At 40.9% G+C, this 27,953-nt stretch overlaps 1 protein-coding gene across 1 annotated transcript in view; it reads left to right on the top strand.

Moving 5' to 3' along the window:
- Window positions 1-13,602: 13,602 nt before the first annotated feature.
- LOC109926877 (ankyrin repeat domain-containing protein 31) overlaps window positions 13,603-27,953 on the top strand; it is a 107,233-nt gene continuing 92,882 nt past the window's right edge. Inside the window, exons 1-5 of the mRNA XM_048593815.1 lie at window positions 13,603-13,678; window positions 19,504-19,646; window positions 21,254-21,383; window positions 24,225-24,304; window positions 27,714-27,878. Of these exons, the coding sequence (XP_048449772.1) occupies window positions 13,606-13,678; window positions 19,504-19,646; window positions 21,254-21,383; window positions 24,225-24,304; window positions 27,714-27,878 (591 nt within the window). The 5' untranslated portion in view covers window positions 13,603-13,605. The remainder of the gene's footprint in view (window positions 13,679-19,503; window positions 19,647-21,253; window positions 21,384-24,224; window positions 24,305-27,713; window positions 27,879-27,953) is intronic.

Here is a 27,953-nt window from a genome sequence, read left to right on the forward strand (position 1 = left end):
CAAATTGGGTTCTGCCAGGGGTCACTTGGCTCCTGACCTCAATACAGTCTTGGTTCAAGTATGGGCAAAAGAGCTGAGGTAAGAGTGACTGTCTCTAATGTCAATGCAGCATTCAACTGAGTATGGCATCATGGAGCCCTAGCAAAACAGTGTCAATGCAAATCCGGGGTAAGTTGTCAGCTGGTTGTCATACCTAGTTCAAAGGAGATGATTGTGGCTGTTGGAGATCAAGTATCTCAGCACCAGGACATCTCTGCATGAATTCCTCAGGATGTTATCCTTGGCCCAATCGTTTTCAGCTGTTTCATCTTCCCTCTATCATAGTGTCACACATGGGGATGTTTGCTGATGATGTTCAGTATCAGATTTCTCCGATAGTGATACGAGCTTGTTCATATGCAGCAAAACCTGGACTACATCCAGATTTGGGCTGATTAGTGTCAATCAACATTTTTGTCACATATGTGCCAGGCACTGACCATCTCCAACAAAAGGTACCTAACCATTGCCTCCTTAATGTTCAGTGATGTTACGGTCACTGAATTCACTGAATTCTTCCATTCTCAATGTCCTAGGGATTACCGTTGACCAGAATCTGAACTGGACCAGCCATATAAATACTGTAGCAAGTCAGAGGCTAGGAATTCGTAGCAAGTAACTCATCTCTGGATTCCCCAAAGCCTATTCACCATTTACAAGGCACATATCAGAAGTGTAATGGAAAACTCTCCATTTGTCAGGAGTGGGTACAGCTCTAATAAAACTCAAACCTATATACCATCCAGGATAAAGCAGCTTGCTTGATTGGCACTGTATCCATCACTGTCAATATTCACTCTCTTTACCGCTGAGACACCGTGGTAGCAGTATGTACAACATACATGATGTTTTGCAATATCTCACCAAGGCTCCACTGACAGCATCTTCCAGGCTTTAATTAGTTTATCCAGAAGGACAAGAGTAACAACTGTGTTGGATTACCACTGTCTGCAAGTTCCTCTCCAACTCTCTCCCTAACAACAATGTGGATGTTCCTACACCCCGTGCACTGTGGCAATTTAGGCAACTTCAGTTTGATGGCTGGGAAGGATATTTTACATTGAGAACGTATTAAGGTGATGGCTCCCTTTGTTGGTATTGAATTGCTAAAGGAAAGTAAGTTCTGGGATAAGTTTGTTCTTTTGTTTCTCTACAGTTGTCAAATAAGAGTGAAACTGATGTGGATACTACCAAATGTGAGACCATAGACAAGTTAGCGAAAGAGCCAGTTCTCCATACGACAGACACAAACTTGACAACCTCTTCCCAACAAGACAATGTAGCTGATTCTACTACCCTACGGAAATCATCTCGGAAGAGAGCTCCAACTGACTTTATCTGTCCCTGCTGTGAGCTTTCTGCTTCTAGAATACAAAACTTTCATTTTAACAATGGATCAGCCGGTAAAAAGAGGAAAGCAATGTCTCCTGTAAATGAAAATCTCCCAAAGCTGCAAAGTTCAGGGGCAACTTACAAGAATAATTTAACATCCAACGGCCAAAAAGCAGCTTGCAATGAATTATCACTAAATAGTAAAGCAACACATTCTAACAACGGACCAAACCCTAAAACTGATGTTATCTCTATTGGTCAGCCTCTGAATCATCAAAGACAGTCCAGGCAAATACTGAATTGTGTACAAGATTGCCTAAAGACCAGGAACAGGTAAGTGTGATGTAAAGTGTGCGATTTATGTATATATATTTTAAAACCTTTTATTTTAGATTTTGGATTTTGAACCAGTGGTATGTAGATTTGATTTGTGTTATGAAAGTGTTTAATGATTAACTTGTCAGTATTTCTGTAACCAAGGTGTTTCTTGTAAGGAGAGAGCTCTTCCAGAGCATTGGGGTTTTGTTTTCATTGGGAAAGTTTGCAAGCAAATGGAGTAAACAATTATGCATTAGGCTTTCCGTGTGCAGGATTCAAAATACCTAATAAATATAATCCCATTATTTACAAAAGCACTCCATTACAACACCAGAGAGGATTCCCTTCTCTTTCACACCTATAAGGCCTAATTTAACTGTAGTTTAAACTCCTTGTTTGAAAATCTGATAGCCTTTTCCCAAAGGTTGATTTTTTTTTTGATTAGAGGAAACACCCATACCTTGAGGAAATTATTTGAGTTTCAGTTTGGCAGTTTTGCAGAAGTCCTAGTTGGAGCTGGATATGTAAAACAGTTATCTCTAAAGAAAGGAAACTGTTAATAATCTGTTTACAAACTGATAAAAGAATTATCACAATATATGTTGCAGTTTGGAAGTTACAGACCAGAAGTGTTTGGTTACAAGCCTGAAGGAATTATTTGAAGTGAGAATATCTAAATTCACTTGTATGAAGGCTCTAGGAAAAGGCTAGCAAATTTTCACATGAAGAATTTAAACTACATTTAAATTTAAATTAAGCCCTATAGATGTGAAAGGGAAGGGAATTCTCTCTTGTGTTGAGTACCATAATGGGGTGCTTTTGGGATTCATAGGATTATATTTTACCAGGTATTTTTGAATCTTTAAACTTGTCATATATGCAAATAGCTTGGTTTATTCTATTTTCATTTCTTTTATGTAATAAAATATTGTGTTTTGTTAAAAACTGAATCCGCAGCATCGCATGTTTGTGTGTAAGTGAAAGACCACCTCATTAAAATGAAAAAAAAGACCAAAATCTGCTCCATCAGGCTGGATTTTGTCTAGGATCTCACTTGTCCAAATAATACCAGCTGGGATCTAAACATGAATGATATGTACTTAGTATAAAAGAAGCCATTAGCTTTGTACACGCGCTGCTTGCTCTTAAAATGAGAGATTGTGCTATTGAAAGTACATCTTCTAATGGCTGAGCTGAGCAGGGGGAAAATAAATCTGCAGGAATAGCAGGAAATGCTAGAATTTGACCTCAAGCTATCAGGCTGGAATCAAATATTTGATAATCAGATAAATAGATATATAATGGACTTTTTTTCAGTTGTTCATGGGATGTGAATGTCATTGGCAAGGTCAGCAATTCTTGTTCATCTCTAATTGCTGCAGTTCTTCTAGTCTAGATATATGGACAATACTTCTGGGGAGAGAATTTCAGGATTTTGACCCTGCAATGGTGAAGTAATGTTATTTATTTCCAAGTCAGGATGAGAAGTCAGGAACAGAACTTGCAAGTAGCAATGTTTCATGCTGCCTGCTGCTCTTGTTCTTCAGGGTCAGGTTACAGGGGCTACATTTCATGGCTTTCTTGCTAAAAGAGCCAATGAGCAAATTTTGGAAAGATAAGGTTTGGCACAGCATTTGACATGAATTTTAAAATAAAAATTGAGTTATGAAGAAAACATAATTGCTGATGGAAAGAAAATGTCAAAGCAATATATCAATAATTTTTAAAAGATGAATAATTAATAAAGATGACTATTAAACATGGCAGTTTAAAGTGGCAGAGCTATCTAATAAATTTTTTTTGTATTTTTTTGCTTAATAAGCAGAACGAGAGAGAGAGAGACACATAGTCCTGCTCATGAGGGAAGGGGAACAGGGTGAACTAAGATGCTCGGTTGAATTAACCTTACATTTGCATTTGGTGGTGTATTGGCCTCAGCAGATTAGAGAACAGAAGTAACCTGTCTTTTAGCCTTGATTTTCCTCCTCTTCTCGCCATGTACATGGATAAATCTTTGGAATCGGAGAAGAAGAGGTGAGGCAGTGTCTATGTATCTGGTTCACTCTCAGACTGAGAGTTCATAAATACTCACTCCACTACAAACATGTGCCACACATGAACATAGATACTCTTTTGCTCATATACATACTTACATTAGCTCTTACATGCACTCTTTGTCTCATTCACATACTGTTTCTTTTTTTCACACTCATACTTACATCTTTCTTTCACTCCGCTTTCGCTTTCTCTTTTTTACACTCTGTAAGTCTCTTTCACTTACACTCGTATTGTCTCTCACTCTGCCTCTCTTTTCTCACATACACAAGCGCACACATGCGCGCATACATTTTTGTTCAACTCATCCACATCAACCGGACATCCCAGTCTGACCTAGTCCGATTTACCAGCATTTGTCCCTTATCCCTCTAAACCCTTCCTATTCATATACCTATCCAGATGTTTTTTAAATGTTGTAATTGTGCCAGCCTCCAGCACTTCCTCTAGCAGTTCATTCCATACAGACATTACCCTCTGCATGACAATGTTGCCCCTTAAGTCCCTTTTGAAATCTTTCCCCTCTTACCTTAAACCTATGTTGTCTAGTTTTGGGTGCCCCCACCCTAGGAAAAAGACCTGAACTATTCACCCTATTCATGTCCATGATAATTTTATAAACCCGTATAAAGTCACCCCACAGCGTTCAACGCTCCAGGGAAAAAAGGCCCAGTCTGTTCAGCATCTCCTTTTAACTCAAACCCTCCGGTCTGGCAACATCCATGTAAATCTTTTCTGCACCCTCTCAAGTTTAACAACATCTTTCTTATAGAAGGACGACCAGAATTGTAACCACTATTCTAAAAGTAGCCTCACCAATGTTCTGTACAGCTGTAACGTGACATCTCAATTTTTATATTCAGTGTTCTGACTAATGAAGGGAAGCATGCCAAATGCCTCTTCACTGCCGTGTCTACCTGTGACTCCACTTTCAAGAAACTATGCAACTGCACCTCTAGGTCTCTTTATTTGGCATGGTTACCTGGGGCCTTACCATTAACTGTATAAGTCATGCCTTTCTGATGTGGAACTCAGCAGCTTTTTTCACCCCTCCTGTAGCCATTGAGGAAACAATTCTTTATGTGAATAGAGTCAGGAACCAAGGGATTGTACAAAGTTAGTTTTTAAATATTCTTGTTAAGATTGTACAATGATAGAGTTCTTACTGGATTTCTATCAGAACTTGGAATTAGAGTTTACATTTGTGTGAAGTGAGAATAATAACAATTTGGTTAAACTGAAGGAAGACCTAAGATCATGAGAAATAGGAACAGAAGTAGGCTGATCAGCCCCTCAAGCTTGTTCTGCCATTCAATAGGATCATGGATGATCCTAACAACAAACAAGGAGATGCCTCTGGACACTTGCTTCATCTTGTACCAGCTCTGTCCTATCTTGTTTGCTGCCCGCATTGTCCTCCAGCCCCAGATCACTGTTACAGGCATAAATCTATTTGAAGATAAGCAAAAGTAGTCCAGTACCAGACCAAACCTGACAGAAGTCAGAATTAAGTTATAGAAGGGAGATCACAAAGCAGAAATTATACAGAAAATAACCATCAACCAAAAAGAACAAGCCAGAAACTCGTAAGAAAATTACTGCAGATGCTGGAAATCCTAAATACAAGCAGAAAATGCTGGAACTAGAGATAACATTTCTGGTTGTGACTTCTCATCAAACCTGTAACTAACTAATTTAGAAGAATAAATTTTTAAGTAAGCGAAGGTGGTGGTACCCGAGTGGTAACGTCCTGGATTAGTAACATAGAACCCCAGTCTAACATTCTATAGAATGACAGGTACTGAAGTTTGAATTTAATAAAAATCTAGAATTAAAAGCTAGTCCAATGATTGCCATGTAACCACTGTTGATTGTTGTGAAAATCTATCTAATTCACCAGTGTCCCATTAGAGAAAGAAATCTTATGGTGTCTATGTGCCTCCACCCCCTTTGGACAGTTAGGAATGGGCAGCAAATGCTGGCCTTGCTAGTAATGCCCATAAATTATGAATTTAAACAAAATATAGCACACTTGCTAGTGCCATGATTTGCTAAATGAGATGAAAATGTGAAGAATCAGGTACTGGTACATGTCAATGTCCTAAGAGATTCCTGTCTTGAAGCGTAGGCCTTATTCAAATATATTATGTCTTTTGCATGATTCTCAGTTGTACATTGGAAAAGATCCGATATGATGGGCAAAACACTTTCATCGTGGAATGATGGAGTGTGTCCATTTTGCTCACCATAAAAGATCATTATTAAGTGCCCATTTTATGCTTATAAAATGGGCATTGCACAAATGTTGAAACAAGCACATTTCAGCTGTCCCAGTAGAATAAGTTACGATTATTTAATTGCTAATTGGTTATTTTTTAAAGTAACAGTAGGAATAATAGAATGAAATTTCCAGTTTTATATTCATTATGTGAGTTTGCATTTTCCTCATCATTGGCTGGAATTGACATTTCTCGGTTGTAATGAAAAGATAGAAGGTAACTCACTGCTGCACCAACATCTTTTGTGGTTCCTCTAAGATATTTCACTGGTCTGAGCTATGGGAACAGAAACGTTTCTAACTCTTGTCTCACTTTTCTCTTCCAATGTACATTAGCTGCCCCGGCAGGGGCACTATTGAAGAAACCTAGTACAAGAACCAGTACCAGTAGTCCAGAGGGCATATGGATGATTAAAGTGCATACTGTAGTACTAATGCTTACCAAAATTTGAAGTCTGGAGGTGATCATTTGGTTTTGGGGTCTTGGTCAGAGCATGGACAACCTTGCCAGTGATGCCCATAGCCCGTGAAGGAAATTAAATAAAAGACTCCCATGATTGCAGCTGCAGTCTTGTTTCCTGCTCCGTTTTGAGAGTGATGTCTAACCATGATACAGGTCCTGCTTGGGGCAAGAAAAATGCCTTATCCCCTCCATTGACGGGTGCAGGCATACTTTTTAAGGCAACCAACTGACAGAAAAAAGACTATTTGGAACTGTAATAACTTCAAATATTAAACCACATGTACAAGCATTGCAGTATTTATTGTAATAAATTGTTTTTTTTAATTCAGTGGAACAGTTTTGCTAAGAAATACAGATATTAAGAAAGAAAGGGAAAACACAGCTAAGGCAGAATATGAAAATCCAAGAAGAGCCGCACAACAAGGAACAATATCTGCCATTAATGCATGTCAGAGTTCAAGAACTCGAAAAGGAAATGGAATGCAATGTTATGTCCAATGCCAGGATAGGAGTCTTAGGAATGAAGCAGAACCCGGTGAGCATAATTGTACATGAATGTCATCCATAGATTATCATTTGGACCATTTGTTTCTGCCCCCATAACATTGTTTGACCCAGCTTTTGTCTAAGGTCATCTGCTGCTGAAACATTTGGGATCTCTACTTTTGTTACTTCTGGACATGACTATCCTAAAGCACCTCTGGCTGACCAACATCTTACACCCTCTGTTAACTTCCAAAACATCCTAACTTGCAGCAAGTATCATTGACTCATCAATTCTGTGCTTATGGGCCTATATTTGCTTCCTGTTAAGCAACACTTCAATTTTCAGATTCTAGGCCTTGTTTTGAAATTCCTCCACGGCCTTGGCGCTCCCTTTCTCTGTAACTTCCGACAGCTTGATCACCTTCTGAGATACCTGCACTTCTCCAGTTCTTTTGCGCATCCCCAATTTTAATGGCTGCACCATTGGCAACTCTGCCTTCCGCAGCTAAGGGATTGATCTCTGAAATTTCCTCATTAATCCTTTATTTTCATGTCATTTTTCCCCTTAAAGATGTTTATTAAAACCTACCTGATCTTTCTTAACATCCATTTCTGTAGAAAAGAAATAAAAAAGACCCAAAAAAGCAAATAACAGCAGATGATTGAAATCTGAAACAAAAACAGAAATTACTGGAGAAACTCAGTAGGTCTGGCAGCATCTGTGGAGAGAAAGCAGAGTTAACATTTCGGGTCCAGTGACCGTTCTTCAGAACAGATTGTAGCTAGGAATAGGTTGGTATATGTATTAAAGATGGGGTGGGGGAAGGGGGAGGATTAAACGACAGGTGGAGATGGAGCCCAGAGAGAGATGAGCACAATTGGAAAGACAAAGGAACGGGTAATGGTCAGCCTGGGAGAATGAATAGCTGCTATTGAAGTACTCAATACTGAGTTACTAATTTTAGGGTCTGAGCAACTTATCCCATGCCCTTCTCCCAACCCTCAGAAACCAAGCCTTGTTATTCACATGGGCTGCTCCAGAGCCAACCCATTGTCAGCTACTAATGATCCTCATTACCAACCATTGATTCTCCCGGGCTGGCCATTACGTATTCCTTTGTCTAGCCAATTGCTGTTCTCTCTTTCTGGGCTGTATCGCCATCCACTGTTTATTCCTCCCCCTCATCCCACCCCATCTTTTACATATATACTGACCTTTTCTAAGCTGTAATCAATTCTAAAGAGGGGTTGCTGGACTGAAACATAACTGGGCTTTCTGTCCATAGATGCTGCCAGACCTGCTTAGTTTCTTTTGCAATTTCAGTTTTTGTATCCATTTCTGTAGCTCAGTGTCAAATTTTATTTGACATTTTTTAAATTCTACTTATTTTTCTAATCAACCTTTTCAGAATTGTTACTACAGATCTCTGGAGGAGGTGGGACTTGAACCCAGGCCTCCTGATTCAAGGTTAGGGACACTACCATAGCACCACAATAGGGCCCCGATAAAGATCTGTGAAGTGCCTTGTACCATTTTATTGTGTTAAAGGTACAAATAGTTGTTATAGCATCTGAAATTGCCCACCTTCTCAAATTTTGATTGCATCCATCAGATGGATTATCTGTTCAGTAACCACTGAACTGTTCATGTATCATTTTCAATTGCATTGATTATAAACTTACTGCTGATGCTAAATTATGCAATGCAATATCATTTAATCCAAGCTAATGAAAAGTAGTATCTTAATGAATGCTATTTGAATTATTTGAAGAGAGAGTTAAGATTTAACTAGCATATATTAATACACAGAACCCTGTTCTTGTGTAGACAGAAAGAACATGAGATTGCACTTGTTTGAACTTGAAAAATAGGCAGCAGTCATTCTCTTGTTCATTTCTTAGGGCAGTACATTGACCATTCAGAGTCAACTTGCCTGATTTAAATTTCATAGAATCCTTACAGTGTGGAAGTAGGCCATTCAGCCCATCAAGTTTTCACTAACCCTCAGAAGAACATTCCACCCAGGCCCACCCCCCTCTCCCCTATCCATGCATTTCCCATTGCTAATCCATTTAGCCTGCACATCTTTGGATCTGGGAGAAAACGGGAGCACCCGGAGGAAACCTACACAGACACAGGGAGAACATGCCAGCTTCATACAGACAGTTGTTCGACGGTGGAATCAAAACTGGGTTCCTGGTGCTGTGAGGCTGCAGTGCTAACAAATGAGCCACCGAGCTGCGCTAATTTAAACAAAATTAGGGAAAAAACTGTGTTGTACTTGCCCGCCCTGGATCAGCACCAGTGAAAATAATCATTACAGCTTGTACTATTACTGCAATCTATTTCTTTATTTATCATTCACAAGGTCTAACACAACAGCACAAATTGCATCAGGTTACAAAAAAAACTGTCCGAGACCCGCTATTGAGACTTTGGCTTTACCCACACTGGTGATGGATAGCTGGTCAGGCTTCAGTCACTCAGTTTGACCTGCCTTTCTTCTTTGAATTCCAAGCTTGGGGTCCTGCTTCTGTGATGGTTTTTCCTAGATTATGTTTGCTGATGTCTTGAAAACACTTATGTTTTCTCTTGAAAGTTTCAGAAAGTTCATTTCCTGACCTGGACCCTAAGATCTTCCATCCAAGTGTTGTATAAACAAGATGCATCTGTTTCATTGTCCTCCCTTCTGTCTTTCATTTTGTAGCCTTAAACCACAAAGTTCAAGAAGCCCTTATCACCAGATTCCTGCTTAATGAGCAGTGCCTTGTTCTGCCTTGCACAGCAGGCTATTGTTCCTGTGAAGGTGGCCACCTTTTTCCATCATCTTTGCAGAGACTTAGCTGTTAACTATTCTGGTACAGTGTAGGAAATAAGATGCAGCCGTTTGGCTACAACTGTTATCATCTAACAGTTCATCTCCATGGCAATGCCTCAATGAATCAGAGTTCACTTGCCAACCAACCAGCATCCTCTTCGTCTACAGCTGTAAATATTGTTTTCCCTTTACATTAGTATTTCTTGTGAATTAAGATGAAAAGCTTCGACAAAATGTGTCTTTTTACATCAAGGTTCAGGTTCTGTGTTACCAAATGACTTTAAAGAGATTTAAGATTGCATCTTCTTGGGAGGTAAAAGCTGGCGTTTGGTCTGGATTCTACACACTGCTATGCTTCTCCCTCTTCTTTCAGCCACTTCTGTTAGAAGAACTTTATTTTGCTGCTCCTCTCCTCCTCCTCTTATCAATGACCCACAAAAAGTATTTGCAAGGTAGACAAGCTTTCCAGCAAAACAGAACAGGCAAGTTAATGATGAGATTGAGTTACTAGCAAAAAAAAGGTCCTGAATTTTATCCGTATCTTGAGAGGACAGCAACTAACCTGTATGGAGGTTCGAGGCCTTTGTTTAGCACTCCTGAAGGGCTGTTATTGAATTTTTATGTCATGATGTACTTTGCAAGTTTATTATTTGATGCGTCAGGTACTGGACCAGACCAATTTCACAAGATCCCACTGTTAGTGTAAAACCCTTATTTCAACGCAGTAAGGTTTTCAATATTTAAAGTGGCACCCAGGGTGCACCTTAGAGGGAAGTAAATGTTGATTGAGAGGTGGGTAATTATACCATAAAATGCCTGTTTCCCACCTGGAAATGAACAGAACAAAATAGAATAGAATATCCTTTATTGTCACGTGCACTCAAGTACAGGAGTACAGTGAAAAGTTTTACAATGTCGCCTCTTATGGCGCCATTTTAGGTACAAGTACATAGGTACAAATCTAGATACAAAAAACGAATAAAAGAAAAATAGTTGCATTATTTTACAGTGTTTAAAGAATAAATTAGAAATAAGACATAGTCAAAAGATTGACATTACAGTCAGATAAAAACAATTTCAAATAAACATTACATTGCAGCAGCTCAGCGCAGGGGCTTCCACACATCTGTCCGCCTATGCCAGATCCCATTGCAGTAACCATCCCTGCTGTGCTCCAAGCCTAAAAAACTCTGCTCCATTCCAGCTCTCAGTTGCTCCAAGGTAAGTTCCAGGACTGCTTTCCCTTGCTGGTCTCCACCTGGAACCCACTGCTTGAGCTGGCCGCTGGTCCAGGACTGCTTCACCCACTTGGGCCGCTGGTCCAGGACTGCTTCCCCCACGTTGGGCCGCTAGTCCGGAACTGCATCCCACGCGTCGGCCGCTGGTCCGGAACTGCATCCCACGCGTCGGCTGCTGGTCCAGAACTGCATCCCACACGTCGGCCGTTGCTCTGGGACTGCTTCCCCCATGTGGGCCACTGGTCCAGAATTGCATCCCATGCGTCGGCCGCTGCTCTGGGACTGCTTTCATGTGTCAGGTGCTGCTCCAAGATTCACCTCGGGAACTTGCCAGCTCCTCCATTCCCCTAACACAGAAAGGGAGATAAAAGAAGAGAGAGAACAAAAGAAAAATAAAGAAAAAGAACAGGCGGAGCAGAGGAGCTCCAGCTGGAGCATCTTACTCTGCCGCCATCTTGCCTTAACACAGCTTTATCCCATTTGTAGGTCAGGGAGCCAAGTAAGAGAAAGACACAGTATCTTGCCTTATTCTAATTCAAGTTTTTATTTGCACCGGGGAAGGAAACAAACTCCAGATGTTGTCTATTGATAGGCTGATTTTTGATGATCATTAGAAAATGTACACAATCTAATAACTGACAACAGAGTGTTGTGGAGAGAGAGTTGTGTATTGCAAAACATAGCAGCAGACAGAGATTAGTAGAGCTATAGGTTGACAAAAGGAACAGACAGACAGTCACAGTACTTTCAGGTACACTTCCCCTCAGTGCTGACTGTGCACTGGCCACCTCCTGTAGCTAAAGTCCCATGTTCCTTTAAAAACTGAAAGAACTGTGGATGCTGTAAATCAGAGACAAAAATAGAAATTGCTGGAAAAGTTCAGCAGGCCTGGCAGCATCTGTGGAGAGAAATCGGAGGTAATGCGTTGGGTTGAGTGACTCCAGATGTTGACATTTTTTGCTGCTATTTTTGTGCCATATTCCATTCATACTTCTTTTAAACTTCTGATTCCCCCTCCACTGTGATGCCCAGTCAAAGCATTTCCTGCACAGCCATAATCCAATAACCCCTCTAAAAGCTGCCAAATTGCAGAACTCTTGACCTGTTACACCAAATCCCAGGATAATCTCTGCATGCTACCGACGCTGAAACTGTCCCAGGTACTCTCATTACAATCTAACAATGACTATATTTAAAAATCATTTCAATGGCTGTTGATCATTTTGGAATGTCCTCAGGTCCTGAAAGACCCTATTAGATACTTAAGACCATCCACAAAAGCTACCAAGTTACAGGATTGCTTAAGTGTAGTCAAGCTGCAGCCCCTATACTGTATTGTTAGGTACAATTTAGTGCTCTAGACGAATGAGTTTTAGATGAGACTCAATGCCAGGAGCTGCATCTTGGTGAGAAGAATATAGACAGACAATATAGTATAAAGGGTACAATTCCAATGGGGGTGCAGGAGCAGAGGAACCTGGGTGTATGTGTACACAGATCATTGAAGATAGGGAGAGAGCACTTAATAAAGCATACATATCCTGGGCTTTATTAATTAGGGTCTGGCATACGATGCTGTATTTGTACAAGGCACTTGTTAGAGTATTGTGTACAGTTCTGGATGCCATGATATAGGAAGGATGTGAAAGCATTAGAAAGCGTTCAGAAGAGATTTACAAGACTGGTTCCCCAGGGATGAGCAACTTCAGTTATGAGAGTAGATTGAAGAGGTTGGGACTGCTCTCCTTGGAGAGAATGCAGCCAAGAGGATAGAGTAAATAAGAGAAACCAATCCCAGCAGGAGAATAGCATTGAGTCATGATGCTCATTTCAAGAGCTGGTGCAGACATGATGGGCCAAATGGTTTCCCTCTGCACCATAACACTTCTGTGGTATCTGATATCCAGCTCCGGCTAGCACATTTTAATACTAAAGTGTGGAGCTGGTAAAAACAGCAGGCCAGGCAGCATCAGAGGAACAGGAAAGTTGACGTTTCAGGTTGGGACCCTTCTTCAGAAGGGTCTAATGCTGCCTGGCCTGCTGTGTTCCTCCAGCTCTACACTTTGTTATCTCTGACTCCAGCATCTGCAATTCTCACATCTTAATACTACCTTGTTATGAATTCTCAGCATTAAAGTTGGTGAAGGTTAACAAAGAAATATCTATAAGGGGCACATATTTCTGGTTTTCAAAATAAAGGAGAGTCAGTACTGAAAGCAACAAAAATTTCAGGGTACCCATTTAATATTTGATTTACTCAGTCACTACACCATTGTTATTTCCTGCATGTTATACATAGGGAATTGTGGTATGTGTTACTTGTGTCTCTCTGTAAGGAAGAGTGTGAAATATTTACAGTTATTCGAAATAAAGAAGCTTCAATTTAACAGAATCAGTATATTTGCTTTTCACTGGTACAAAATATTGTTATTGCCAATTTTTCTTAATTTGTTGTTTTCATCAGATGGTGAACACATGCAGACTCGATCTGCCTCCAGCCATTCTGCCATCATAAATTGTTGCAAGAATATGAATAGAAGGAACATATATGGAGAGACAAAGTTGCATGAAGCTGCAATGCAAAGAGATGTATATCTGCTTCGAGCCCTCATACGAGCAGGCGTCAATGTAAACCTGTCAGATTATGCAGGTATGGAATATTTCTTCACTTTTGAGACTTGCATGCTGCAAACATATCGACAACTTTGATTGAAGAGACCTACTAGACTCGAAACATTAACTCCCAGTTTCAGTTCACAGATGATGCCAGAGATGCTGAATTTCTCCAGCATTCTCTGTGTTTGTTTGACAATTTCAGTGAACCTTTATTAAATTATTTTCAGACGATGCCATGTATAGTTTTGATTTGATCAAAGGACACCAATGAATCCAACTTTCAGCACAGGACTCTTCCAGTGAACATGTAGGGAAAAATAGTTGAAATATGAGGAACACTGTGCTGTGGTGCTGGCTTGAAAGAGAATGTAGCAACTGCAACTGTTGGAAGGGTGCAGAAATGTCGCAGCTAGAACTGAATACAAGGAGATGAGTACCAATTCAAAGAGGGAGAGCTTGGCTTGCTGATTTGAAATGCAAGGCAAGAAAGAGTACCAACATGATACATGTGGTGTGGATGAGGGAAGAACAGCAGTACATTTGTGAACTGCAAAAGAGATTGGGAAGGTAAACTGTTTGAACTGTGGGCCAAAGGATTAAAAAAGACAGAATAAAAAGAATAAGACATTTACATGCACCATTCATGATTGCTGGCATTTCAATGTCCTATACAGCCAAAAAAGTACTCTTGAAGTGTAATTACAGTTATACATTAGGAAGTATTCAACCAATTATGCACAGCAATCTCCCATAAACAGCAAAGTGATAATGGTCAAATCATCTGTTTTTGCAATATTGATTGATGGATAAATGTTGACCAGGAAACCAAGGATGACTCCTGCTCATCTTCAAAATCATGTCATTGGATCATTTGTGTCCACTAGAACAGGCAGAGCAAATATCAGTTTAACCATCTCATTTACAAAATAACACCTCCAGTAGCACAGCATTCCCTCAGTGGTGCACTGGATTCCTTTGGAGCTGCAGGAGCACAAGAAGAATGGCAGTGCTGATCTGTGCCATGATTCTACCTCTTTCAGGAGATCTGTGAAAACAGTAAATGAAAGTACACAATCCTATTAATGGTATGCCTACCCTTTCCATCATTCCCAACGAAGCTCTAAGTTATGCCCTCAGAGTTTGATCTTCAACTTGGCCAAGTCTTCCAGCCGCATGTGCTGTATGTGGATCTGCACTGATGTTTGTCTTGAGATGGCAGCTTCTTGACACAAGCATCACAGGTGTTTGGGCAAATATTCGACTGCTGGAGAATCTTCTAACCATACCCCTTTCTAATCATATTGGCTATCCTGACTTAATTTATGTCATCCAAGAAAATGACAATATGGCATAGGCATGCAGCAGCTGTCAGGAGCACTCGCTATGTCATCCTACCTCTCTTCACCATGGTTGTGAGGATATAGCAGTCAAAATGTCATGGCTTGCATCACTTGTTGAGGGTCTGCTGTGGCCAACATGGGCAATGTGGTATATAGTGAATGTTCCGTGCGCCATTGACTCTTGTAGACCTGAGATGTTTTGAGATGTCAATCAGACTTCATGAACTTTAGTTCAGTTGGATGATGTGAGATATGTAGACATGCTGCTTAAGTGGGAATTGAAGGCAACGATTGGTGGGCACGACGGCACAGTGGTTAGCCCTGCTGCCTCACAGTGCCAGGAACCCGGGTTCGATTGCAGCCTTGGGTAACTGTCATGTGGAATTTGCACATGCCCCCTCTGTCTGCATGGATTTCTACAGAGTGCTCCGGTTTCCTCCCACTGTCCAAAGGCATGCAGGTCAGGTGGATTGGCCATGCTAAACTGCCCATAGTGTCCAGGAACGTTAAGGCTAGGTGGATTAGCCATGGGAAGTATCGGGATTGTGGGGATTGGATGCAGAGGTGATGTTGGTGCTGGGTCTGGGTGGAATTGTCTTCTGAAGGTCGGTGCGGACTGAATGGGCTGAATGGCCTCTTTCCACACTCTAGAATTCTATGAAACAATCTTTCTATGAAACACTTATGGGACTCCTGAATTGTAGCAGTGCCCTTCAGTTGGCCACACATCCCAGCTGTCAACCACTCACCCTTTCAGAAAAATGTTACTTAGTTTTGTGTATAGGTTTCTTGAAATTGAAAGTGCAATGGGCATTTGATTTTCATATCAAGGTGGTAAGTTTCAGAATTTGCATTCACTGTGGTGAGTTGCAGCCTCCCCATGACCTACAATATACCCACAGTCTGAATCACCCCCACCGTCTTGGAAACCTGTTTTCCCAATGGCCCTTTATTTTCCACCTCTGTTACTATCAATGTTCCAATTTTACTCGCCAAGCTGGTTTGTTGTTCCGCAGACGTTTCGTTACCATGCTGGGTACATCATCAGTGCAGCCTCCGATGAAGCGTCGGTGTGTTTTCCCACCTGGTTTTTAAACTCTGGAGTCCGTTGAGCTGGATGGCCTCACTTCCGGTTTTCCTTTGTAGTGGAGTGTATATAGGGTCGAGTTCTATGTATTTACTGATGGCTTTCTTCGTAGAGTATAACACCCTCACCAGAATAAAATTCACCAGAGAGGAGGAGACGAACAAACAGCTCCCATTCCTAGACGTCACGGTAGAGCGCAAGACAAATGGGGAACTCCAAACGAAAGTACACAGAAAAGCCACACACACAGACCAGGCACTGAACTTCAACAGTAACCATCCCAACACACACAAACAAAGCTGCGTGCGAACACTATTTAAACGGGCAACAACACACTGCAGCAACACAGAACCACGCCAAGAGGAAGAAGAATACCTCTTCCAGGTTTTCAAGGATAATGGATATCCAAAAAACTGGGTCAGAAGATGCCTACATGAACAACATCAGGAAGATACTACACGCCCTGACACACTCATCACACTACCCTACATCAGGAACACATTGGAACTAACCACAAGACTCCTACGACCGCTTGGCATCAGAGTGGCACACAAGCCCACATCAACCCTACGACAACTGCTCACCCGAACTAAAGACCCACTCCCCGCCATGGACAGGACCAATGTCATCTATAAGATCCCCTGCAGAGACTGTGAGAAACACTACATCGGACAAACAGGAAGGAAACTAACAACAAGGGTACACGAACACCAACTGGCTACAAAAAGACACGACCAATACTCACTCATCTCAATCCACATAAGGAGAACCACCAATTCGACTGGGACAACACCAAAATCTTGGGACAAGCTAAGCAGAGATGGGCATGGGAATTCCTAGTAGCCTGGTACTCCACGAAGAAAGCCATCAATAAATACATAGAACTCGACCCCATATACACTCCACTACGAAGAAAAACCGGAAGTGAGGCAATCCAGCTCAACGGACCCCAGATTTTAAAAACCAGGCGGGAAAACACACCAACGCTTCATCGGAGGCTGCACTGATGATGTTACTCAGCATGGTAACGAAACGTCTGCGGAACAACAAACCAGCTCGGCGAGCCAACCAACCTCAACACCCATAACCTGAGCTACAAATCTACTCCAAAACCTTAGAGTCCCAATTTTACCCCCAGAGCCCCTCCCAGTCAAGATCCTGATACCCATGCAGGCTCTGTGTCCTCCCCACATTCAACCTTGAGTTTCACCATAGCCCCCACTACCCCACCTCCATTCTTTCTAGACACATATCCTACCATATCCCACTCTACTACATTCAGTTGCCTGATAGCAGTAATCATTCCTCCAGCTAGCCAGTACAACCAGGCCAATCCTCAGACTCGAGCTGCCTGCAGCCATGATGATGCCATGCTTAGACCCTGCAATCTCCCCTGTTCATCTATGACTACTGAAATGACCGATTCTCCTGGACTGCTTTTTCTCAACATCCCTCATTATTTATGGCCCAACTCCCCAGATGCAATTAACAAGGCTTCCTGACAGACAGGCCATAAGCAAAGCCCAGACTAATTTCGTTTGATTTCTAAAACTGATTGTTCTAGAACTGACTCAACCCCCGGACTGATAAGATGCTGATCCCTGGACTTGATTTGGCCCAACTACCTGACTGACTGCGGCTAATATTCTGGGTTAGAAATGGCCCAGCCTCTGGGCTGACTTTGACGGTTCTCCATGATTAGCAGGACCCCATACTCACCCCAGTAATTGTGCTTCTGCTTTCCCTTTTACACATCACCATGCTTTTCATCCACATGCACTGTGTCTGCCACATGCTGTGCAGGCACATGAACTCGCTCTGATGTTGACGCAGCATCATGCCCTTCAACCCCATGTATTCCCCCTTTCATGTTGAGGTTTATCTGTATCCTACAGTTGTAGCTTTACCTTGTGTGTTAAGTTGGTCCTCCCAGCTGCAAGCTATTGGTTTACCTTCTGTGCTAAGTTGCCACCTCGGAAGCATAATCTGCTGCATTGCCATTCTCAGTTGGGTTCTGTCTTGGTCCCCTTGGATGCACCCAGTAGTAGATTTTACATCAAAAGTGAAGACAATGAACAGTTACAATGTTTCGTTAGAAGCAGAAAAGGTGAAGAGCTTGTCCAGACTGAAGGCTGAAGACAAAGTCACCTATTGTATCTGTGATGTTGAATATCTTGACTGGGCAGAAGTTACTTAGGAAGCCTGAATTAATTCCAGCTAGTTGTGTAAATAATGAGAAGGTTGACTTGCATTTTGAAGTGGGATAACTTAATTGCTAAAGATTGTCTCGAGTTTTGGATTTTTACCTGATTAAATTCTTTCATCTGCCATTCATTGCATCTTCACTGGCAGGAGAAAATCATGCTCAGCAGGCCTGGTAGCATCAGTGGAGAGAAATTAAAGTTAATGCTTCATCTCCCCACCCCAACCCAACATGTCATGTAAAACTTCACTTTCAGGAGGTACATGTCAAAAATTCGAACAACTAGCCTTGCATCTTCAATTCTCTCACAGGCAAATCAGTCTCCCAAAAAAAACAGCCATGTAATCATGCAGGCAGTCTCATTTAAATGTTACAATCCACTTATTTATAGACCTGTGAAGGAAAGGGGAAAAAAACCTATAAACTTAGGAGAAAATCAACAGACAGGTCTCAAAGTAAATAATAAAAGAACAATGTAAAGGATACAAATAACATCTCAGAAATACTTGTAAATCATTGAATGAAAGAGAAGGAGGAATGCCAGAAAAATACATCACCAGGGAAGTGATACTGAGCAAATTCTTGGAACTGTAGCTTGACAAGTGCCTGGATCCCAATGGACTTCATCCTAAGATCTTAAAATAAGTTATATAAAGTTATAGCTTCAACTGAGAGTCTGCATAACAACTAGGCGTAGCAGGACTCCCTCAACCTTGCCCACTGAAGTTGTTGTATCAGATTGTGGATATGAGCTTTGCATTCTTCCACTGGGGAAAGATTTGTTTTTGTTTTCTACCTGTTACTCAATGCAGTAGTTGTTTTTAATGCAAATCTCTACTTGTTATTCCTCAAAAATAATACTTTTCTTCATCATTTCCAGTTGCTCATAACTTTAATCCTACTGTTTCTGAGTAGAATGATCTTTATCCCTTTGGGAATTGGTAGGTGTAGGTGGGAGGGATGACATGGTATCTTTCTGTGTACTGCATAATAGGAAGAAGAACTCATTCAGTAGCTGCTGAAATGGGCTTCAACTACGCTTGACATATTCAAGCAGATCCATCACTTTTTCTGTTTAACCCACCTCATTTCAGAACATACTTCTATAGTTGTGATTTTCACTGTGATTGTTTTATTGATTACCATGACATAAGTGGTCCCAAAACTAATTTCATGGTAGTGGAAGAATAGCTCTAGATTGTTACATCTTAATATTAATCTGTGCGTAGGTTGGACAGCTCTGCATGAAGCAAGTGCGAGAGGTTTTCATGAAGCTGTAGAGTTACTGTTATCAGCTGGAGCAGATGTAGATTGTAAAGGCTTGAACGGTGTGACACCTCTACAGGATGCAGTGAAAAGTGGACACTTTGAGGTACTATTGATTTCAAAGAAAACCATTATAAGTCTCTGCAAATTATATTTACATTAAATACTTTACACCTCTTGAAATGGCTGAACCGACAATTCATTAGAACTAAAGTTCAATGTGTGCTGGGAAAGCTGAAACAAAACAAACAATGATTTGCAGCTTCTTTGGGAAGATAGGCATACAGGATGTAACTCATAATAATGCAGTAATCTTCCAGCTACACATTATGTACTCTGGCAGTGTTGATCCATTGATTTTTGCCCCATCAATACAAGGGGATCAGTGCTGGAGTCACAATTATTTACAGTATACATTAATGACTTGGATGAGAAAAGTAAATGTATTATAGCCAAGTTTGCAGATGACATAACAGTAGGTGGGAAGACAAGTGGTGAGGATGACACAAAGTGTCTGTAAAGGGTTATGGACTGAGTGGGCAAAAACTTGGTAAATGGAATATAATGTGGGGAAAATGTGAGATCGTGCACTTTGGCAGGAAGAGTAAGAGGAGCTGAATATTATTTAAATGGAGAAGGTTGCAGCATAAAGGGATTTGCGAGTGCTCGCACATGAATCAGTAAAAGCTAGCATCCAAGTTCAGTGGGAAAAGTCAGGCAAATGTAATGTTGACTTTTATATCAAAGGGAATGGAGTATAAAAGTAGGGAAGTTTTGGGAAAACAATACAAGGCACTAGTCAGCCACAGCTGGAGTACGGTGAACAATTTTGATCCCCTTATCTAAAGAAAGATATGCTAGCATCGAACACAGTCCATAGAAGGTCCATAAGGCTGATATCAGATGGGGAGAGACTATATTATGAGGAAAGGTTCAGTAGTTTAGCCTGTACTCATTGGAATTTGGAGGAATGACGGGTGACCTTATTGAAACATATAGATTCTTATGGAGAGGTTGTTTCGCCTTGTGTGAGACTCTAGGACCAGTGGACACAATCTCACAGTAAGGGGTTGTCCATGTAAAACAGAAAAGAGGACAAAGTTCTTCTCTTAGAGGGTAGAGAATCTGTGAAATTATTTGCGACAGAGGGCTGTTGAGACTGGGTTGTTAAGTATATTCAGGGCTAAGATGGACAGATTTTTAATCAGTAAGGGAATGGAGGGTTATGTTGAAAAGGCAGGAAAATGGAGTTGAGGGTCATTAGATTAGCGATGACACTGAATGGTGAAGCAGACTCAATTAGCTGAGTGGTCTACTTCAGCTCCTGTGTCTTATGGTTTTGTAGAAACCCTAATCTTAATATCAATACTTAATATTAATCCCTGCTAATTCTCAAGCGCTAAATTTGTTTAAATATAATACAGTCAATCTCTTAAAAGTGTCCAGTTTATTATTTCAAACATTCATGGAGAAGTGGGAGAATCTCAACAAAAATATTTTCCTTTTTGCAATCTTACTACTTTGTATTCTGGTAAGATCGCTGTTATTAGTTCTGCAGCTGGTCTACTATAACCTGAAATCTGTGGTTACCAGGGAATAGTGGAAAATACATTGTGTGATGGATCAACAAATTTACAATCAGAAGTAATACTTTGCTGCCTGGCCACAGGAATATCCAAGAATTAAGGCTTTAAGTATTTGTTATACCTATAGGTGGTCAGATTGCTGCTACAGCATGGAGCTGATCCCTTTGAAAGGAATGAATTAGGGGAATGTGCATTTCAAGAAACAATGGAAATCCAAATGAAGAGACTAATCAGAAGCTGTCTACAGCGAAGAGCAGGTATGACTCTATTCTGTACGTCTTTGAAGAATTTTGACTATGATGCCTTGTGTACTGTGTTACAATTTTCAACCATACCGCCATGGAAAACAAATCGCAGAGGTCAGTGGTTTCTCACAGGAAAGAAGGTTAAGTTTGAGAGCAGATCATCGTTAGGTCATTTTTGTAGATCACTTTCGGATAAATGTTTCTGGAGTCTTAAGATCAGGTTATCTCCCTGAGTCAGCTTCAAAATTGTAAGAGGTCAATGCAAAGGAAGCTAATGCATAAATAGGAAGTCTCTTATACTTACTTTCAATTTAGATCATTTCCTTTATTTTCTAAATTGTTTTCAACTAGAAAAACCTACACCTTAATTCCTAAAGAACATACTACTCATTGGGAGATAGTAGGAACTGCCGATGCTGGAGTCTGAGATAACAAGATGTAGAGCTGGAGAAGGATCCAGACCCGAAACGTCAGCTTTCCTGCTCCTCTGATGCTGCCTGGCCTGCTGTGTTCATCCAGCTCTACACCTTGTTATCTTATACTACTCATTGGACTGGATTTCTCCAACAGGCTTGGAGATATGGGGTCAGTAAAGTGGAAGTTCTGCTGGATCAGTTGTTAATTTTAATTCTGAGATTGATAGATTTTGTTCACCAAAGGTATTAAGATATATGGAACTAACAGCAGTTAAGTCAAAGATCAACCATGATCTCTTTGGTCAAGGGATTGGAGGGGCTAAATGGCCTTTCCTATTCCTATGTCTCTCAACTAAGACTTTGCTAAGTGTGCCTTGAGGAGCAAATATCGTGCTGGATTGTTTTTGACGGTGCACCCTGATGGCATGGCCGTATCCTTAAACCCCTAGGTGAAATAACGTCATAATATTCAAGACTATGGACCAAATACTGATAAATGGGATTAGGTTGAAGGTCAGGTGTTTCTCATGTATCAGTGCAGACTCTTCTGCACTTTATGATTCTATGATTCTGTGAAATGAAAGAAATGATTTGTTTTGAAAACTTCCGTAGGTGAGTCCACCCTGACACTTGCAAGCATGTGCACACACCATTGATGAGCCTCAATGTGCTCAATCATGTCTTTTGTTGCAAACACAGGCCAGTGTTCTGGGGAGCTGGGCTTGAAACTCACTATAGCAGATGGTGAAATCTGAATTCAACAGAAAACAAAGAACAAAGAACAATACAGCACGAGAACAGGCACTTCGGCCCTCCAAGCCTGTGCCGAAACATTTTGCTCTTCCATACTAAAACTGTCTTCACTTACAGGATCCGTATTCCTCTATTCCCTTCCTAGTCATGTATTTGTCCAGGTGCTTCTTGAATGCTGCTATTGTTTCTGCTTCCACCTCCTCCTCTGGCAACACATGTCAAGCACTCACCACCCTTTTTGTGAAAAACTTCCGTCACACATCTCTTTTAAACTTGCCCCCTCGTACCTTGAACCTGTATCCCCTAGTAATTGATCCCTCCAACCTGGGAAAATCCAATTAAAACAAAAATTAATTTAAAAAGGCCTCTTGTGACACAATGATAATATCCCTACCTCTGACTCAGAAGGCCTGTTCAAGTCCCACTTGTTCTCGAGGTATGTCATGATATATCTGAGCAGGTTGATTAAAAATAGCTATATCTGCCTCACTAGAGATTCACTGTGAGATTTTTGTGCTTTAGCAACTGACGGCTAAACTAAACCACTGGTGAACACTATCACTAGCTGTTTTAATATGTAATTTTAAGGCACTTTTATAGAAGAAACCAGACTTTGATTAAACTGCTTTCATTGCTATATTGTAACACAATCGTTGAAAGCTGTGGGCGATTCTGATTTAAATTGTAAAATGGGACTTGATCCAAACTTCAGTTCTCTTATCTAGCAAAAACCTGAAAACTGGATTGGAACCAAACTTTAATTTGAAGTAGATGAATTTGTTCTCTTTGCTAACAATGTTGTCTATTAGAGTCAATAATTTGATTCTAACTGTACTGGCCAATTCTGAATGTAGCACACTTCCTGTTCTTGTCCCTGAATGTACTGGAACACCTGAGCACATGAAGAGAAGAAAATTGGGAGTAAGGCTTGTAAAGCTTTCCTTCTCAACCATGTTTTCTCTATTCACTGCACTCAGACAATCAATACAACAGTACCAGGAAGAGGAAAATGTTATAATTTAAGTGTTGAAATAGATTTGATTATTGTGCTCGCATTATTACAGATGACTTTGGGTCATATGTTAAGAAATGGACTACTTGCACTCCAGCACAAAAATTGGAGACGAACCTGACTTTGCTTAGCTACATTGCACTGTTTTAATTTTTTAGACAATGGCCCTATGCCTAGTATGAAATGGCATTTTTGCCAGTCTCCAGGAGGTGGTTCTGCCTGATAGAGCTACTGGCTAATTGGAGGCTAGCACTCTGTAAACCCACAATGCCTTGTCAAAATGATTGGAGGCATGTTGGACATGGCAGGTGGGAAGGGTGGAAGTAAGGATGCCGAAATGTGAGGAAGGGCCCCTGATTGGCACTCGGGGCCAAGCAAGATGCAAACCCCTACATACAACTGACCAGCAATGCACAAGATTATACCCTACTGGGTTGCACTTTGTGCATCGATCTCTTCTGCTGCTCATTAGACCAGAGTGATCGCAGGATGAGGCAACTCTTTCAGCATGATCCCCATCAGCACAAAATTGAAGCAGGTGGATGGCATGATACCAATGGCATGGTTTCCTAACTTACAGGTCCAGCCACCTACGTTCCCATCAATGATGGCCGACTAAATTCATGGATGATACAGAGGAAGAACTTTATCTATTTTTGTTTATTATTGTAGCTTCTGCCAAAGTTGGAGGTAACAGCAAAATTTCAAAAAGTGCTGGTTTTAAAAATACAATGGACAGTAAAAAGCTTGAGGTAAGTGTCTATGTTATTTAGCAAATCTGGGAAATGTAATTTGAAGTGGAAAAATTGTAATAGATTCAACATCATTATTGGACAATATTCATTACTGAACTCCTGAAAGAGAACATACAAACATACGAAATGGGAGCAGAAGTAGACTATTCAGTCCTTCAAGCCTGCTCCGCCATTCATCGAAATCGTGGCTGATCTGTTTGTGTTTTGATATCCACGTTCCCATCTATCTCTGTTAACCCTTGATTCTCCAGCCTAATAAGAATCTGTCCACCTCTGTCTTAAAAAGAACTAATACTTCGTTCTACCATTCTCTAGAGAGTTATAAAATCACACAACCCTCTGTGAGGAAAAAATCTTCTTTTCATCCCTGTCCTGAGAGGGCAATCCATAATTTTAAATCAATGCCTCCTACTTTTGAACTGACCAACAAGCGGAAACCCATGTCAAGACCATTCAGGATCTTATACCCTTCAATCAAATCACCTTTGATTCTTCTAAACTCTAGTGGAAGTAAGCCCTGCTCAACTTATCCTCTTAAGACACTAATTTCTTCTAGGCATCAATTTGGTAAACCTCCTCTGAAATGACACAAATACACTAATATATTTCCTTAAATAAGGAGACCAAACTGCACACAGTTTAGAGATTTGGTCTCAGTAATGCTCTGTATAACTGAAGCATAACATCCTTACTTTAATGGTTTTGTCTTAATAAAGGATAGCATCCTTTTAGCTTCCTTGATAATATTCTGTAGGTACACACTAACTTCTTGTGAGATGCAACAGAACACCTAAATCCCTTGAAATTCTGTAGTCGATCTCTGTTTAAGAAATACTCCATTTTTTTATTCTTCCTGCCAAAGTGAACAACTTCACATTTCCCACATTATACTACATCTAGCAGACTTTTGCTCACACACTCAGCTTATTTATATCCATCTGCAGCTTCCTTATATCTTCTTCACAACATACTTTTATAACTAGCATTGTGTTATCTGTGCATTCAACTACCATGGCTTCACTCCCCTTATCGAAGTCATTAATGTAAATTGTAAAAGATTGAGGTCCCAAGCTCAAGTGGGATTCCAGTCATCACATCTGCAAATCAGACAAAGATCCATTGATGAATAGTCCCCGTTTTCTGCCAGCTAGCCACTCTCCAATCTTTGTTCATGTGTTACCATTTACACCATAAGGTTTTATTTTCCGCAATAGCATTCATGTGGCTTCATGTTAATACCTTCTAGAAATCAAACTGAGTACTTCTACAGCCTCCCCTTTATCCACAGCATATGCTACTCCTTCAAAGAATGACACACGTCATTCTGTACAGCCTTACTTTACAATATCTTCTATAGTTATTTATCTTCATGACTTACTTCCCCCAACCCACTTGCAGCGTTTTTTGTAAAATGCAAATTTTTCTGACTGCCTCAAGTACCTACTCTCTGTGAGGTTAGCCAAATTGCTGAAATAGTGAAATATTTACAGGTGGTAATGTCTGACTCTAGTCTCTATCATTGTGGTGCTGTGTTCGGATGGCAGAAGATGTAAAGTGGTAAGGCACAGTGCCTCACAGTGCCAGGGACCCAGGTTCAATTCCACTCTCGGGCAACTGTCTGTGTGGAATTTGCACATTCTCCCTGTGTCTGCGTGGGTTTCCTCTGAGTGCTCTGGTTTCATCCCACAGTCCAAAGGATTGGCCATGCTAAATTGCCTATAGTGCCCAAGGATGTTTAGGTTAGGTGGATAAGACATGGTAAAATGCAGGGGTAGGGGAATGGGTCTGGGTGGGATGCTGTTCGGAGGGGCGGGGTGGACTTGTTGGACTGAGTGGCCTATTTCCACACTGTAGGGATTCTATGATTCTATGTCCAGAGATGTGTGGGAGAAGATTTTTCGGGGAAAACCTTGGGTGGAATTTTATGGCGCCCCATTGACAGACTTATAGGAGGGTGACTTGAAAAATATGGTATCAGATATGTCTTTCAGCTACCTGTGCACTGCCGACTGTCTGCCCATGGTAGAGGCTTGGAATGGTAGAGGCTTGGGTTGTCCTTGGTCAGATGAGCAGATCAGTGTCAGATGGAATTTAATGCGGAGAGGTGTCAGGTGATGCACTTTGAAAGAAGGAACAAGACAAGTGAGTACTCAATGAATGGCAGGACACTAGAAGCGCGAAAGAATCAAAGGACCTTGGGGTACTTGTCTATACATACTTAAAGAGGGCAGGGCAGGTTAATAGGGTGGTTAAAAAGACATATGGGACACTTGCTTTTACAGTTGTAACATTGATTATAAGAGCAGGGAGGTTGTGTTGTAGCTGTACACGACTTAGGTTAAGCTGCGACTGAAATATTGTGTGCAGATCTGGTTACCAGACAATAAGAAGGATGTGACTGCAATGGAAGTTGTGCACAGGGGGTTTCACCAGGATGTTGTCTGACACAGAGCACTTTAGCTATTAATAGACGCTGAATGAACGTGGGTTGTTTTCTTTAGAGCAGAGAGGGCTGAGGATGTGCCTGATTGAATTGTTTAAGATTATGAGAGATGTGGACAGGTTGGATAGGAAGCACCTGCTCACCTTAGCCGAAGGTTGCATCATGTTAAGGTGAAAGGCAGGAAGTGAGAGGTAGATTTGAATGAAAGTGTTTTCACCCAGAGGGTGGTGGGATCTGGAATGCACTTGGGAGGGTAATTGAAGTCAGAAAACTCCTAACTTTTAAAAAGTACTGAGATGAACACTTGAAACGTCATAATATTCAAGGCTGTGGACCCAGTGCTGGAAGGTGGGATTAGTGCAGACTAGTTTAGTCGGTGAAGACTAAGGACCTCTTCTGTATTGTATGATTCTATGATTCAATTCTGGGGTCCAGACGCCTGACATTTGCTGCAATCCTGTGAGACAGCAACACGACGTAGCTGAAATTCAGTCATTGTCATTCCACTGGGCCATGGAACCGTCTGCAGTGATCAGCTGGATGAGCTTCCCAGTGATGGCTAATAGATTGTGAAAATCCATGACTGAGAAGCCGCTGTGCTTACTGCCCTTTCTTCTCCACCCTGTCATGCCTAGAAAGGAAGACTGTTCTTCCTTGAATGTGAAGGTCTTGATTAACCTCTGGTTGTTTTTTGGTTGGATTCTACTGCAAATTGCAATGAAGGCGACGTGATTTTCAGCCTTGAAAAGAAACAGGGAATTGCAAACAAATTGTAGCCTCAAGAAATATGCCTGTCAACTACCGCACGTGATCAGAGATGTATCTCAAAGCCTTTATATTTCATAACTTGTTTATTTGTTCAAGGGATGTGAACAGATATGTGAAGAAACTATTACTATTATTGTTAATTTGTTCTGATTATTTTAGTTAAGTGTGTTTATTTTCTGATGCATTTGATTTCAGGAGAGCAGGAATTCTAAAATGGCTGCGATGAATGACAGAATCCCGACCCGGAAGAGAAAAACAGAAAGCACACATCAAGCAGAAAGTCATGTCCAGTCCAACAAAAAGACCCAAAATACAATAGCTACCAATAATGTAATTGAAAATCGGGCGAAGTCTGTGGATGTAAGACAGTCTCAGACAAATATTACTACACGTCACATGTTGAAATTACAGTCTCAGCTTGCTGGTCATTCAGAA

This window comes from Rhincodon typus, chromosome 3 (genome assembly GCF_021869965.1).
Source record: "Rhincodon typus isolate 14 chromosome 3, sRhiTyp1.1, whole genome shotgun sequence".
Classification (NCBI taxonomy): Eukaryota; Metazoa; Chordata; class Chondrichthyes; order Orectolobiformes; family Rhincodontidae; genus Rhincodon; species Rhincodon typus.